The following is a 12,095-nucleotide window of genomic DNA, read 5'->3' as shown; positions in this document are numbered from 1 at the left end:
GAGGTGGACGGAGCGTTGGCCGAGGCTGACGGAGACAGTGATTAGGAGAGAGTGGGAAAGGGATGCTTCTGGTAGAAAGCTAGATGCTTCTGGCTATCTCAGGGGAGAGCTGAAGCAGTCCATAGTGACTTCGGAGGAAATGGGGAGGACTGCCCAGAGCAAGAGGGATGGCAGGGTTGGAGTGGATGGGGGTGTTGGAACCCAACTATGAGGCTTTCTTCTCCTTGTTCGTTATTGAGATATAATCCATATTTCATAAAATTCATGCTTTTAAAGTGTATACAATTCTAGGTTGGGCACGGTGGCTCACGCCTGGAATCCCAGCACTTTGGGAGGCCAAGACAGGGGGGTTGCTTGAGCTCAGGAGTTTGAGACCAGCCTGGGCAACACAGCAAGACCTCTGTCTTTATTTTAAAGTACAAAAAAAAAAAGAAAAATTAGCTGTGGGTGTGGTGGTGCATGCCTGTAGTCTCAGCTACTTGGAGGGCTGAGGTGGGAGGATCACTTGAGCCTGGGACATTGAGGCTGTATTGAGCCATGATTGCATTGCTGTACTTCAGCCTGGGCGACAGAGTGAGACCCTGTCTCAAAAAAAAAAACAAAAAACAAAAGCAATTCTGTGGTTTTTAGTATATTCCCAAGGTTGTACAACCATCATCATTTTCTAATCAAACATTTTCATCACTCCAAAAAGAAACCCTGTTTATTAGCAGCCACTCCCCCTCTGCCTTCCCTTAGCCCCTGGCAACCACAAACTTCTTTCCTATATCCATGGATTTGCCAGTTCTGGAGAGTTCATACAAATGGAATCACACAATACGTGGGCCTTTGTGTCTGGCTTCTTTCACAGAGTGTAATGTTTACCAGGCCTTTCATACTGTAGCATGCATTAGGACGTCATTCCTTTAAAAAAATTATTTTTTATATTTTCGAGACAGGGTCTCACTCTGTCGACCACACTGGAGTGCAGTGGCATGATCTCGGCTCACTGCAACCTCCACCTCCCTGGGACAAGTGACTATCCTGCCTCAGCCTCCTGAGTAGCTGGGGCTACAGGCCTGAGCCACCACGCCCAGCTAATTTTTGTATTTTTAGTAGACATGGGGTTTTGTCCTATTGGCCAGGCTGCTCTTGAACTCCTGGCCTCAAGTGATCCGCCCACCTTGGCTTCCCAAAGTACTGGGATTACAGGCATGAGCCACCGCACCCGGCCTAACATTTTTTTATTTTCAAATTTGTTTCATAGTGATGGGATCTCACTGTGTTGCCCAGGTCAGTCTCAAACTCCTGGCCTCAAACGATCCTCCTGCCTCAGCCTCCCAAAGTGCTAGGATTACAGATGTGAGCCACCGTGCCCAGCCTTCAGGCCTTTTTTTTTTTTCCCCTTGCCACATTTAAGCTAATTCAGGCCATTTTGTGGCTGAAAAATATGGTCCTGTTTCCTAGAGAAGAACTTGAGTTTGGGGGTAGAGGAGAGACAGGGAGGCTCCCCGAGAAAGCCACAGAGTGAAAGTGTGACAAAGGCTGTTTCCCGTTAGAGCACTGCTCACCAAATGCTCACTATGAATCCTGTGCTTGTCCCGCTTCGTGCAAGAGCCCGAGACCCAGCTGCGGGCCCCTCTGTCAGGGAGGCTGTGTCTGTGACCCAGGCTTTTTGTTTACTGACAACCACTGCATCCAGGCCTCTTCCTGCAATTGCTTCTACAACAACAACTACTATGAGGTAAGCCCCCTGCGATGCCGGGGTCCTGTGAGGGGACGGATGACAACACCTGGGTTCCAGCTCCATCTGCTCCCCAGGTGAAGCGACCTGGGATCACCGGATAGTCCCAATGGGTTAGCTGAGACGCAGTGGTTACACAGTGTCTAAGTTACTCATCCAATCTTTTGTTTGTTTGTTTGTTTGTTTTTGAGATGGAGTCTCGCTCTGTTGCCCAGGCTGGAATGCAGTGGTGCGATCTCAGCTCACCGCAACCTCTGCCTCCTGGGTTCAAGTGATTCTTCTGCCTCAGCCTCCCGAGTAGCTGGGATTACAGGTGTCCCCCACCACGCCCGGCTAATTTTTTGTATTTTTAGTAGAGGCAGGGTTTCCCCATGTTACCAGGATGGTCTCTATCTCCTGACCTCAGGTGATCCATCTGCCTCGGCTTCCCAAAGTGCTGGGATTATAGGCGTGAGCCACCGTGCCAGCCACTCTCACTCTGTCGCTCAGGCTGGAGTGCAGTGGTGCAATAGCGGCTCACCGCAGCCTCCACTTCCTGGACTCCGGTGATGCTCCCACCTCAGCCTCTCCAGTAGCTGGGACTACAGGTGCCTGCTACCATGCCCAGCTAATTTTTGTATTTGTGGTAGAGACAGGGTTTCTCCATGTTTCCCGGGCTGGCCTCAAAATCCGGAGTTCAAGCAATCCTCCTGCCTCAGCCTCCCAAAGTGCTGGGATTATAGGCGTAAGACACCGTGCCTGGCTGGGCACGTTCCTTTGCCTCTTTAAATCTTTTTTCCATATTTATAAAGTGTACACAATAAGATTTTCTCCCTCATATCAGATTATTGTAAGGATGAAATTAGGTCCTGACACATACAATTACTTAATAAGTATTAATTATTATCATTAGCATCTTATGATAAATATATGCGACCTACTAATTAAAAGTGCATTAAAAAGCCTGGCGGGTGACTAATACCTGTAATCCCAACACTTTAGGGGCCGAAGTGGAGGGATTGCTTGGGCCCAGGAATTTGAGGCTACAATGAGCTAGGATTGTACCACTGCACTCCAGCCTGGGCAACGGAGTGAGACCCCGTGTAAAAAAAAAAACAACTGCATGAAGCTGCTCATTAATGTCCAGTGCCTCTTAGCTCCAGGCGTTCTTCTCACTGACATCAGAGCTTCTGTGTGTCTCTTTTGGGACTGTTACTTCCTTCCCCAGCCCCCTTTAACCAGTCTCCTGGGTCTCCCTGAGTTGCTACTGAGATTAGCTTCAGCCACAGCCTGAGCAGAAAGATCTGTCAAAGTCACCAAGAATCTCTTCCCCCTGCTCGGAAAGGCACGTATTCACTTCTGATAGATTCATTTATGCATTCAACAAATGTTTATTTAGTACTTTTTACAAAGATTTTTGTTCTGTTTTGTAGAGACGAGGTTTTGCCATGTTGATAGACTGGTCTTGAGCTCCTGGGCTCAACCCATTCTCCCACCTCCGCCTGCCAAAGTGCCGGGATTACAATTGTGAGCCACCACACCCAGCTTACTTCGTACTTTCTACTCTCCTGGCATTGGGGTCACCATGAATAGGTCATGCTCCTTGCCTTCATAACGCTCTCAGATTCAGAGAGACACACGGGGTCTTGGTTTACTCCTTCATTCAGCAAGTATTTATTGAATGAGAGTGCTCATGGGAGGGCTAAGATGTTGGGTAAAGACAGACATTGGCTGGGCGAGGTGGCTCATGGCTGTAATCCCAGTACTTTGGGAAGCCGAGGTGGGCAGATCACCTGAGGTCAGGAGTTCAAGACCAGCCTGGCCAACATGGCAAAACGCCAACTCTACTAAAAATACAAAAATTAGTCAGGCATGGTGGTGGGCACCTGTAATTCCAGCTACTCAGCAGGCTGAGGCATGAGAATGACTTGAATCTGGGAGGCGGAGGTTGCAGTGAGCTGAGATTGTACCACTTCACTCCAGCCTGGACAACAGATCGAGATTCCGTCTAAAAACAAAACAAAACAAAACAAAACAGACATAAGGCTGTGTGTGGTGGCTCACACCTGTAATCTCAGCACTTTGGGAGGCCAAGGTGGGAGGATCACTTGAGTTCAGGAGTTCAATGACAGACAGCCTAGACAACATAGCAAGACTCCATATCTAAAACACATTTTAAAAAAAAAGTCAGGCATGATGGAGTGCACCTGTAGTCCCAGATACTTGGGATTTGAGGTGGGAGGGAGGATGGTTTTAGCCCAGGGATCAAGGCTGTAGAGAGCCATGATTGTGCCACTGCACTCCAGCCTGGGCAACGGAGTGAGACCCTGTCTCTTAAAAAAAAAAAAAAAAGTGGGAGAAGAGCATTTTGAGAGGAGAGAAAAGCACCTGCAAATGTGCTGTGGTGGTGGGAATATCAGGTAGGTGGTGGGGGGAGGAGAGGAAGGTCAGGTCTGCATGGGAGAGCAGCTTCTTTCCCGGGCACGGCAGAGGGAGTCAGGCACCGTGGCTCACACCTATAATCCCAGCACTTTGGGAGTCCAAGGTGGGCAGATCACCTGAGGTCAGGAGTTCGAGACCAGCCTGGCCAACATGGTAAAACCCTGTCTCCATTAAAAATACAAAAAATTAGCTGGGTGTGGTCGTGGGTGCCTGTAATCCCAGCTACTTGGGAGGCTGAGGCACGAGAATCACTTGAATCTGAGAGGCAGAGATTGTAGTGAGCTGAGATCACACCATTGCCCTCCAGGCTGGGTGACAGAGTGAAACTCCATCTCAAAAAAAAAAAGAAAGAAAGTAAGAAAAGGCCAGGCATGGTGACTCACACCTGTAATCCAAGCTCTTTGGGAAGCTGAGGCAGGCGGATCACCTGAGGTCAGGAGTTTGAGACCAGCCTGGACAACATGGAGAAACCCTATCTCTACAAAAAAATACAAAAAATTAGCTGGGGCTGGTACTATGCACCTGTAGTCCCAGCTTCTTGGGAGGCTGAGGCAGGAGACTCACCGGAGCCTGGGAGGTGGAGGTCACAGTGAGCCGAGATCGTGCTACTGCACTCCAGCCTGGGCGACAGAGTGAGACTCCATCTCAAAAAAAAGAAATGAAAAGGGAAAAGGGAGGACTCTAAGAGCTATGTAATTGTGTGACCTCAGATTCCTTTCTCCCAGCCTGGGGCAGTGGTTCAGCCCCAACTGCACAGAACGTTGCCGATGCTGGCCGGGCAGTCGGGTCGAGTGCCAGATCTCTCAGTGCGGGACACACACCATGTGCCAGCTTAAGAATGGCCAGTACGGATGCCACCCCTATGGTGAGAGCTCCTCCCCATACTATCCCTGCCTGCCAGCCTGTCGGAGTGGATGTGACGCCAGGATCCCAGTCTCTCGCTTGAGCAGTAGAATAGGGACCTGTCACTGGGCAATGGGTGGGCCGCTGTTCGGGGTCCGTGGAGGGGCCACAGAAGCAGCTTTTCCTGTTCTCCTTTTCTGTCCCAGCAGGCACTGCCACCTGCTTGGTCTACGGAGACCCTCATTATGTCACCTTTGATGGGAGGCACTTTGGCTTCATGGGCAGGTGCCCTTACATCTTGGCCCAGCCCTGTGGCAACTTGACAGGTAGGCCCTGGAGATGCCACCACAGCCTGGGGGAAGGGTCTGTGGGCAGTACTGCTGGGCATGGGGGCACGGTGGGTGGCAGGAAGGGGCAGGGTGCAGATGGGGGAAGAGGCAAAATAGGAACAAGTTCTGTAAGGTGAGGTTTGAAGGCCAGGCACAGTGGCTCACACTGGTACCTCTACACTTTGGGAGGCTGAAGCAGGAGGATCGCTTGAGCCCAGAAGTTTGAGACCAGTCTGGGCAACATAGCAAGACCTCATCTCCAGGAAAAAAAGAAAATTAAAAATCAGGCTGGGCTTAGTGGCTCAAGCCTGTAATCCCAGCACTTTGGGAGGCTGAGGTGGGTGGATCACCTGAGATAAGGAATACAAGACCAGTTTGGTCAACATGGTGAAACCCCGTCTCTACTAAAAGTATAAAAAATTAGTCGGCCATGGTGACGGGTGCCTGTAATCCCAGATATTCGGGAGGCTAAGGTGGGAGAATTGCTTGAACCTGGGAGGCAGAGGTTGCAGTGAGCCAAGATTGAGTCACTGCATTCCAGCCTGGGCAACAAGAGCGAAACTCCATCTCAAAAAATAAAATAAATAAATAATCAGCCAGGTGTGGTGGAACATACCTATAGTCCCAGCTACTTGGGAGGCTGAGGCGGGAGAATCACTTGCGCACAAGAGTTGGAGGCTGCAGTAAGCTATGATCACACCATTGCACTCCAGCCAGGTAGCAAAGCAAGACACTGGGTAAAAAAATATGTACACGCATACATACATACATAAAGTTTAAAAAAAAAAAGAAGGCAGTGGTTAGGGAGCACAAACACCCTGGAAGATGTTCAGCCACTCAACGGAGACAGACATGTGGCAATCGCAGGCTCTTTGGGAAGGGGCAGTCGTGGTCTGCTCCCATGTGGGTCTGGCCTCTCTTACTGGACTTTGGGGCTGGTGTGTCTGTGGCCCTCATCTATTCCTGCAACGCTGAGCTCAGGGCACTGCTCACGGCGGATGTTCAGAAATGAGCCACTGGGCTCTTTTCATTCCTCTCCCCACCCAGACCCATTCTTCAGGGTGACAGCCAAGAATAAGGAGCAGGGACTAGAAGGCGTGTCCTGCCTGAGCAAAGTCTACATGACCCTGCCCAAGACCACCGTCACCCTGCTCAAGGGCAGACGCACGCTGGTGAGCCCCATTCCACCACCACCACCCTTGCAGAGTCTGACTGTGTGTCCTGGCCGGCACCTCCAGGCCCAGAACCCTTCCACGGACGAGATTGAACAAGACAGTGGCCTGCAATCCCAGCTTTTCAGGAAGCTAAAGTGGGAGGATTGTGTGAGGCCAGGAGTTTGAGGCCAGCCTGGGCAATATAGCAAGACCCTGTCTTTTAACAAATAGAAAAAATTAGCCTGGTGTGGTGGCACTTGCCTGTGGTCCCCTCTACTCCAGAGGCTGAGATGGGAGAATTGCTGGAGCCTGGGAGGCCGAGGGTGCAGTGAGCTGCAATTGCACCATTGCACTCCAGCCTGGACAACATAGTAAGACCCTGTCTCTTACAAAAACAGAAACAACAAAACAGTGGTGGGGAAGCTCCAGTCCACTCCTGGTGGATGAGATTGTTAGGCCGCTGTGGATGGTGTCCTGCCTTCCAGCCACGGAAATGGAAGTCTACTGGGGTCCTCCTTGATCCCAGATCTGTCTCTCTGTCTCTTGCCTCTGCCCTGCCTTCCAGGCTTGGGGGTCAGCGAGTTACCCTCCCAGCTATACCCTCCAAAGGCGTCTTCCTGGGTGCAAGTGGGCGATTTGTGGAGCTGCAGACGGAGTTCAGTTTGCGGGTGAGATGGGATGGTGACCAGCAGCTGTATGTTACTGTGTCCAGGTGAGGCAGTGTCCCGGCCAGGCAGCTGCCACTTCTTCCTGCTCTCTGCCCCGTCCACTCCCCTTCCATCCCTGGCACCACTACTTGATCACTGACGCATCTCCCGACGGGTGGGAAGCACTGTGCTTAAGTGGCAGGGCTTCCTTTGGACCAGGAGAAGGAGAAAATGGTTTTGGGGCACATGATAGATAGTAGGATGGAGGTACATGCTTTGGGAACGTGCTAGAAGGAGGCACTAGTGAGCTCTGGAGCCTTTCAAAAGGGCAGTCACTTGGTCCCATTCTTTAAGGAAGAGTGGCTCCCCAGATGGACAAAACAAGGGAAAGAAAGACTTTTTTTTTTTTTGAGACAGTGTCTCACTCTGTTGCCCAGGTTGGAATGCAGTGGCGTGATCTCGGCTCATTGCAACCTCCACCTCCTGGGTTCAGGTGATTCTCCTGCCTCAGCCTCCCAAGTAGGTGGGATTACAGACATGTGCCACCACACCCAGCTAATTTTTGTATTTGTATTTGTATTTTTTTTTTTTTTTTTTTGAGATAGAGTCTCGCTCTGTCACCCAGGCTGGAGTGCAGTGGCACGATCTCAGCTCACTGCATCCTCTGTCCCCTGGGTTCTAGTGATTCTCTTGCCTCAGCCTCCTGGGTAGCTGGGATTACAGGCGCATGCCACCACACCTGGCTAATTTTTGTATTTTTAGTAGAGACAGAGTTTTGCCATGTTGTCCAGGGTGATCTTGAACTCCTGACCTCAGGTGATCCACCCGCCTCGGCCTCCCAAAGTGCTGTGATTACAGGCATGAGCCACCGTGCCTGGCCTAATTTTTGTATTTTGAGTAGAGATGGGGTTTCACCATGTTGGCCAGGCTGGTCTCAAACTCCTGACCTCAGGTTATCCTCCTGCTTCGGTCTCCCAAAGTCTTGGGATTACAGATGTGAGCCACTGCGCCTGGTAAAAGAAAGACTTTATAGAAATACTTTATAGAAAGCAGGTGCAGGGGTTCCTGCCTGTAGCCCTGAACTCTGGGAGGCCCAGGCGGGAGAATCCCTTGGGGCCAGGCATTCCACACCAGCCTGGGCAACACAGTGAGACCCTATCTCTACAAAAAAATTTAAACATTAGCCAGGCATAGTGGCCTGCACCTATAATCTCAGCACACTGGAAGGCTGAGGCAAGAGGATCGCTTGAACCCAGGAGTTCCGGATCTGCCTGGACGATGTAGTGAAATCCTATCTCTTAAAAAAAAAATTTGCTGGTCATGGTTCGCACCTGTAGTCTCAGCTACTCAGGAGGCTGAGGGGAGGATCATTTGAGCTCAGAAGTTAGAGGCTGCAGTGAGCTGATCACATCACTGCACTTCAGCCTGAGCCACAGAGGGTGACTCTATCTCTAAAATAAATAAATAAATAAATAAAAAATTTGGCCAGGCAAGATGGCTGACACCTGTGATCCTAGCACTTTGGGAGGCCGAGGCAGGCAGACCATCTGAGGTCAGGAGTTCTAGACCAGCCTGGCAAACACGGTGAAACCTCGTCTATACTAAAAATATAAAAAATTAGCTGGGCATGGTAGTGCGTGCCTGTAATCCCAGCTACTCAGGAGTCTGAGGCAGGAGAATCGCTAGAACCCGGGAGGCGGAGGTTGCAGTGAGCCGAGATCACGCCACTGCCCTCTAGCCTGGGTAACAGAGACTCCATCTCAAAAATAAAATAAAATAAAATAAAATAAATAAATAAAGCAGGAGTGTTTTAGGGCCAGCAAGGGGTTTGCTATGGCTGGACAATGAACAGAGGGGAAGGAGGCTCGGGGGAGGGCCATGGGGTCCTCTTGTCCAGTCCACACCTCTTCATCCTCCTCATCCCCTCTGCTTTGGGATGCCAGCTCCTTGCCTTCTCTGCCACTGCCCCTCAAGGACCGAGGCTCCTTCTTTCCATTAATGCCAGCTTCTCTCTCATTCCCCCAGCACCTCCTCTGGTAAACTCTGTGGTTTGTGTGGAAACTATGATGGCAACAGTGACAATGACAACCTGAAGTCGGATGGCAGCCCAACAGCAGACAAGGAGGAGCTGGGGAACAGCTGGGAGATGGATGAGGATGAGGACCAGGAGTGAGCAAGGAGCCCTCCCACTGGGATCCCCGGAGGGTCCCGTCCCCTTCCTGGCACTCTCTCTCTCTTTTTTGTTTTTTTGAAGGGGAGTTTTGCTCTTGTTGCCCAGGCTGGAGTGCAATGGTGTGATCTCGGCTCACCGCAACCTCCACCTCCCAAGTCCAAGCGATTCTCCAGCCTCAGTCTCCCAAGTAGCTGGGATTACAGGCACGCGCCACTACGCCCAGCAACTTTTGTATTTTTAGTAGAGACAGAGTTTCTCCATGTTGGTCGGGCTGGTCTTGAACTCCCAAGCTCAGGTGATCTGCCCACCTTGGCCTCCCAAAGTGCTAGGATTACAGGAGTGAGCCACCACACCCAGCCTGGGCCCTCCCTTTAAAAAATGATTGGTATTGCCCCTTTCTCCTCTCTGCCCTGGAGACTTCAAGTTGTTCTTTCAATTGCTCAATATTCTTTTTTTTGTTTATTTGTTTTTAGAGACAGGGTCTTGCTCTGTCACCCAGGTTGGAGTGCAGTGGTGCAATCACAACTCACTGCAGCCTCCAACTCCTGGGCTCAAGTGCTCCTCCCACCTCAGCCTCCTGAGTAGCTGGGACTATGGACGTACGCCACCAAACCCAGCTAACTTCATATTTATTTTTGTAGAAATGGGATCTCACTGAGTTGCCCAGGCTGGGCTGGGACTCCTGAGCTCAAGCCATTCTCCTTGCCTCAGCCTTCCACAGTGCCTGGCCAGGGATCAGTGTTCAAATGTCCTCTGGGAGGGGTTTCCCGGCCTGCCAGTCTTGCTGCCTGATGGGTTAGGGCTGAGCTGGAAGCGAGCCTTTGTCCTTAGGGCATTTGGGGTGGGTCTCTTGCAGGTGTCAGAAGAACCAGGTGGTGAATCCCCCGTCTTGTGATTCATCCCTGCAGAGCAGCATGTCAGGGCCAAGGTTCCGTGGACGGCTGGTTGACACCCGTGGCCCGTTTGAGTATGGAGGGCAGGCAGGGTCGCACAGGGGCGCTGCTTGGCACCTGGGGTCCTCCAAGGCTCTGTCCCCACCCGCCCCATTCCCCCTGACCTGGTTTTTTCCCTCAGGACGTGCCTGCTGCACATGAAGGCCGCCTCCTTCTTCAACAGCTGCAGGTTTGATACGTGCAACTTCCAGGGACTGCAGCACCTGCTGTGCACACACATGTCCACCATGACCTCCGCCTGCCAGGATGCGGGCTACGCTGTGAAGCCTTGGAGGGAACTCCAGTTCTGCCGTGAGTCGTGCCAAAAGCAGGGGAGAGGCCGGACGTGGTGGCTCAGGCCTGTAATCCCAGCACTTTGGGAGGCTGAGACAGGTGGATCACTTGAGGTCAGGCGTTCGAGACCAGCCTGGCCAACATGGCAAAACCCCTTCTCTACTAAAAATACAAAAATTAACCAGGCATGGTGGCAGCATATACCTGTAATCCCAGCTACTCTGGAGGCTGAGGCAGGAGAATCACTTGAACCCAGGAGGTGGAGGTTGCAGTGAGCCAAGATCGCACCACTACACTCCAGCCTGGGTGACAGAGTGAGACTTCATCTCAAATAATTAATAAATAAATAAATAGAAGAAATAAATAAAAATACAAAAATTAGCTGAGTGTGGAAGTTGGCTCCTGTAATCCCAGCTACTCGGGAGGCTGAGGCAGGAGAATCGCTTGAACCCGGGAGGTGGAGGTCGCAGTAAACTGAGATCACGCCACTACACTCTAGCCTGGGCCAGAGTGAGACTCTTTTTTTTTTTTAAGTGTTTCTGTGCAGCCCAGGTCATCACATGTGGGCACATGGTACAGGCCCTAGGCAGGGGAGGCGACAAGGTTGCCTCCCAGCTCCTGGTGTGGCCCAGCCCTTTGGGGAAGCTGTTTAGGGCAGGTCTATCCCCTGAATCAGACCTCACAGGTGGCCCCAGTCCCCTGCGGGCCAACAGCTCACCTGGGGCATGTCTACACAGCAGCGCTGCCAGTGGTGAGTGATGGATCCATCTGCTCCTGCCAGCCAGGCTCCTTGGGGAAGCTTTTCGCAGTCACTCTCTCTTCTCGAGATTGGCCAGAAGCCTGGAGCTGGGGCCTGTCCTTCCTGTTTCCCACCCAGCCCTGTGGCTTGTTGATATCCTTCTCACCCAAGCTTCTCCCTCCACCAGCAATGGCCTGCCCACCCAACAGCAGGTACTCCCTGTGTGCCAAGCCGTGTCCTGACACCTGCCATTCAGGATTCTCCAGCATGTTCTGCTCAGACCGGTGTGTGGAGGCCTGTGAATGCAATCCGGGCTTCGTCCTCAGCGGCCTAGAGTGTGTACCTCGCTCCCAGTGTGGGTGCCTCCGTCCCATAGGCAGCTACTTCAAGGTGAGTGGCTGCATGGACCTCTCATTCCCTGCAGCCAGAAAGGGCCTGCTCCCTGCTGTCATATCCCCTGCAGGCTCTATCTTTTCTTTTCTTTTTCTTTTTTGTTTGAAACAGAGTCTTGCTTTGTTGTCAGGCTAGAGTGCAGTGGTATAGTCTTGGCTCACTGCAAACTCTGCCTCCCAGGTTCAAGCGATTCTCCTGCCTCAGCCTCCCTAGTAGCTGGGACTACAGGCACATGCCACCACACCCAGCTAAATTTTTTATTTTTAGTAGAGATGGAGGGGTTTCACCATGTTGGCCAGGATGTTCTTGATCTCTTGACCTCATGATCTACCCGCCTCGGCCTCCTAAAGTTCTGGGATTACAGGCGTGAGCTACTGCACCCAGCCTCTTTCTTTCTTTTTTTTTTTTCTTTTTTTTGAGACAGACTTTCACTCTTGTTACCCAGGC

At 51.5% G+C, this 12,095-nt stretch overlaps 1 protein-coding gene across 1 annotated transcript in view; it reads left to right on the top strand.

Moving 5' to 3' along the window:
• ZAN (zonadhesin) overlaps positions 1–12,095 on the top strand; it is a 63,083-nt gene that overhangs the window by 16,363 nt on the left and 34,625 nt on the right. The window contains 10 exon segments of the mRNA XM_064376342.1: positions 1,539–1,723; positions 4,714–4,721; positions 4,870–5,009; positions 5,194–5,313; positions 6,364–6,489; positions 7,038–7,182; positions 9,143–9,286; positions 10,147–10,257; positions 10,365–10,534; positions 11,443–11,645. Of these exon segments, the coding sequence (XP_064232412.1) occupies positions 1,539–1,723; positions 4,714–4,721; positions 4,870–5,009; positions 5,194–5,313; positions 6,364–6,489; positions 7,038–7,182; positions 9,143–9,286; positions 10,147–10,257; positions 10,365–10,534; positions 11,443–11,645 (1,352 nt within the window).

Source organism: Aotus nancymaae, unplaced genomic scaffold (genome assembly GCF_030222135.1).
Source record: "Aotus nancymaae isolate 86718 unplaced genomic scaffold, 86718_ANA_hifiasm-v0.15.2.pri h1tg000015l_0, whole genome shotgun sequence".
Lineage (NCBI taxonomy): Eukaryota > Metazoa > Chordata > Mammalia > Primates > Aotidae > Aotus > Aotus nancymaae.
The sequence above is the reverse complement of the archived record's forward strand: the minus strand, read 5'-3'. Positions and strand labels throughout refer to the sequence as shown.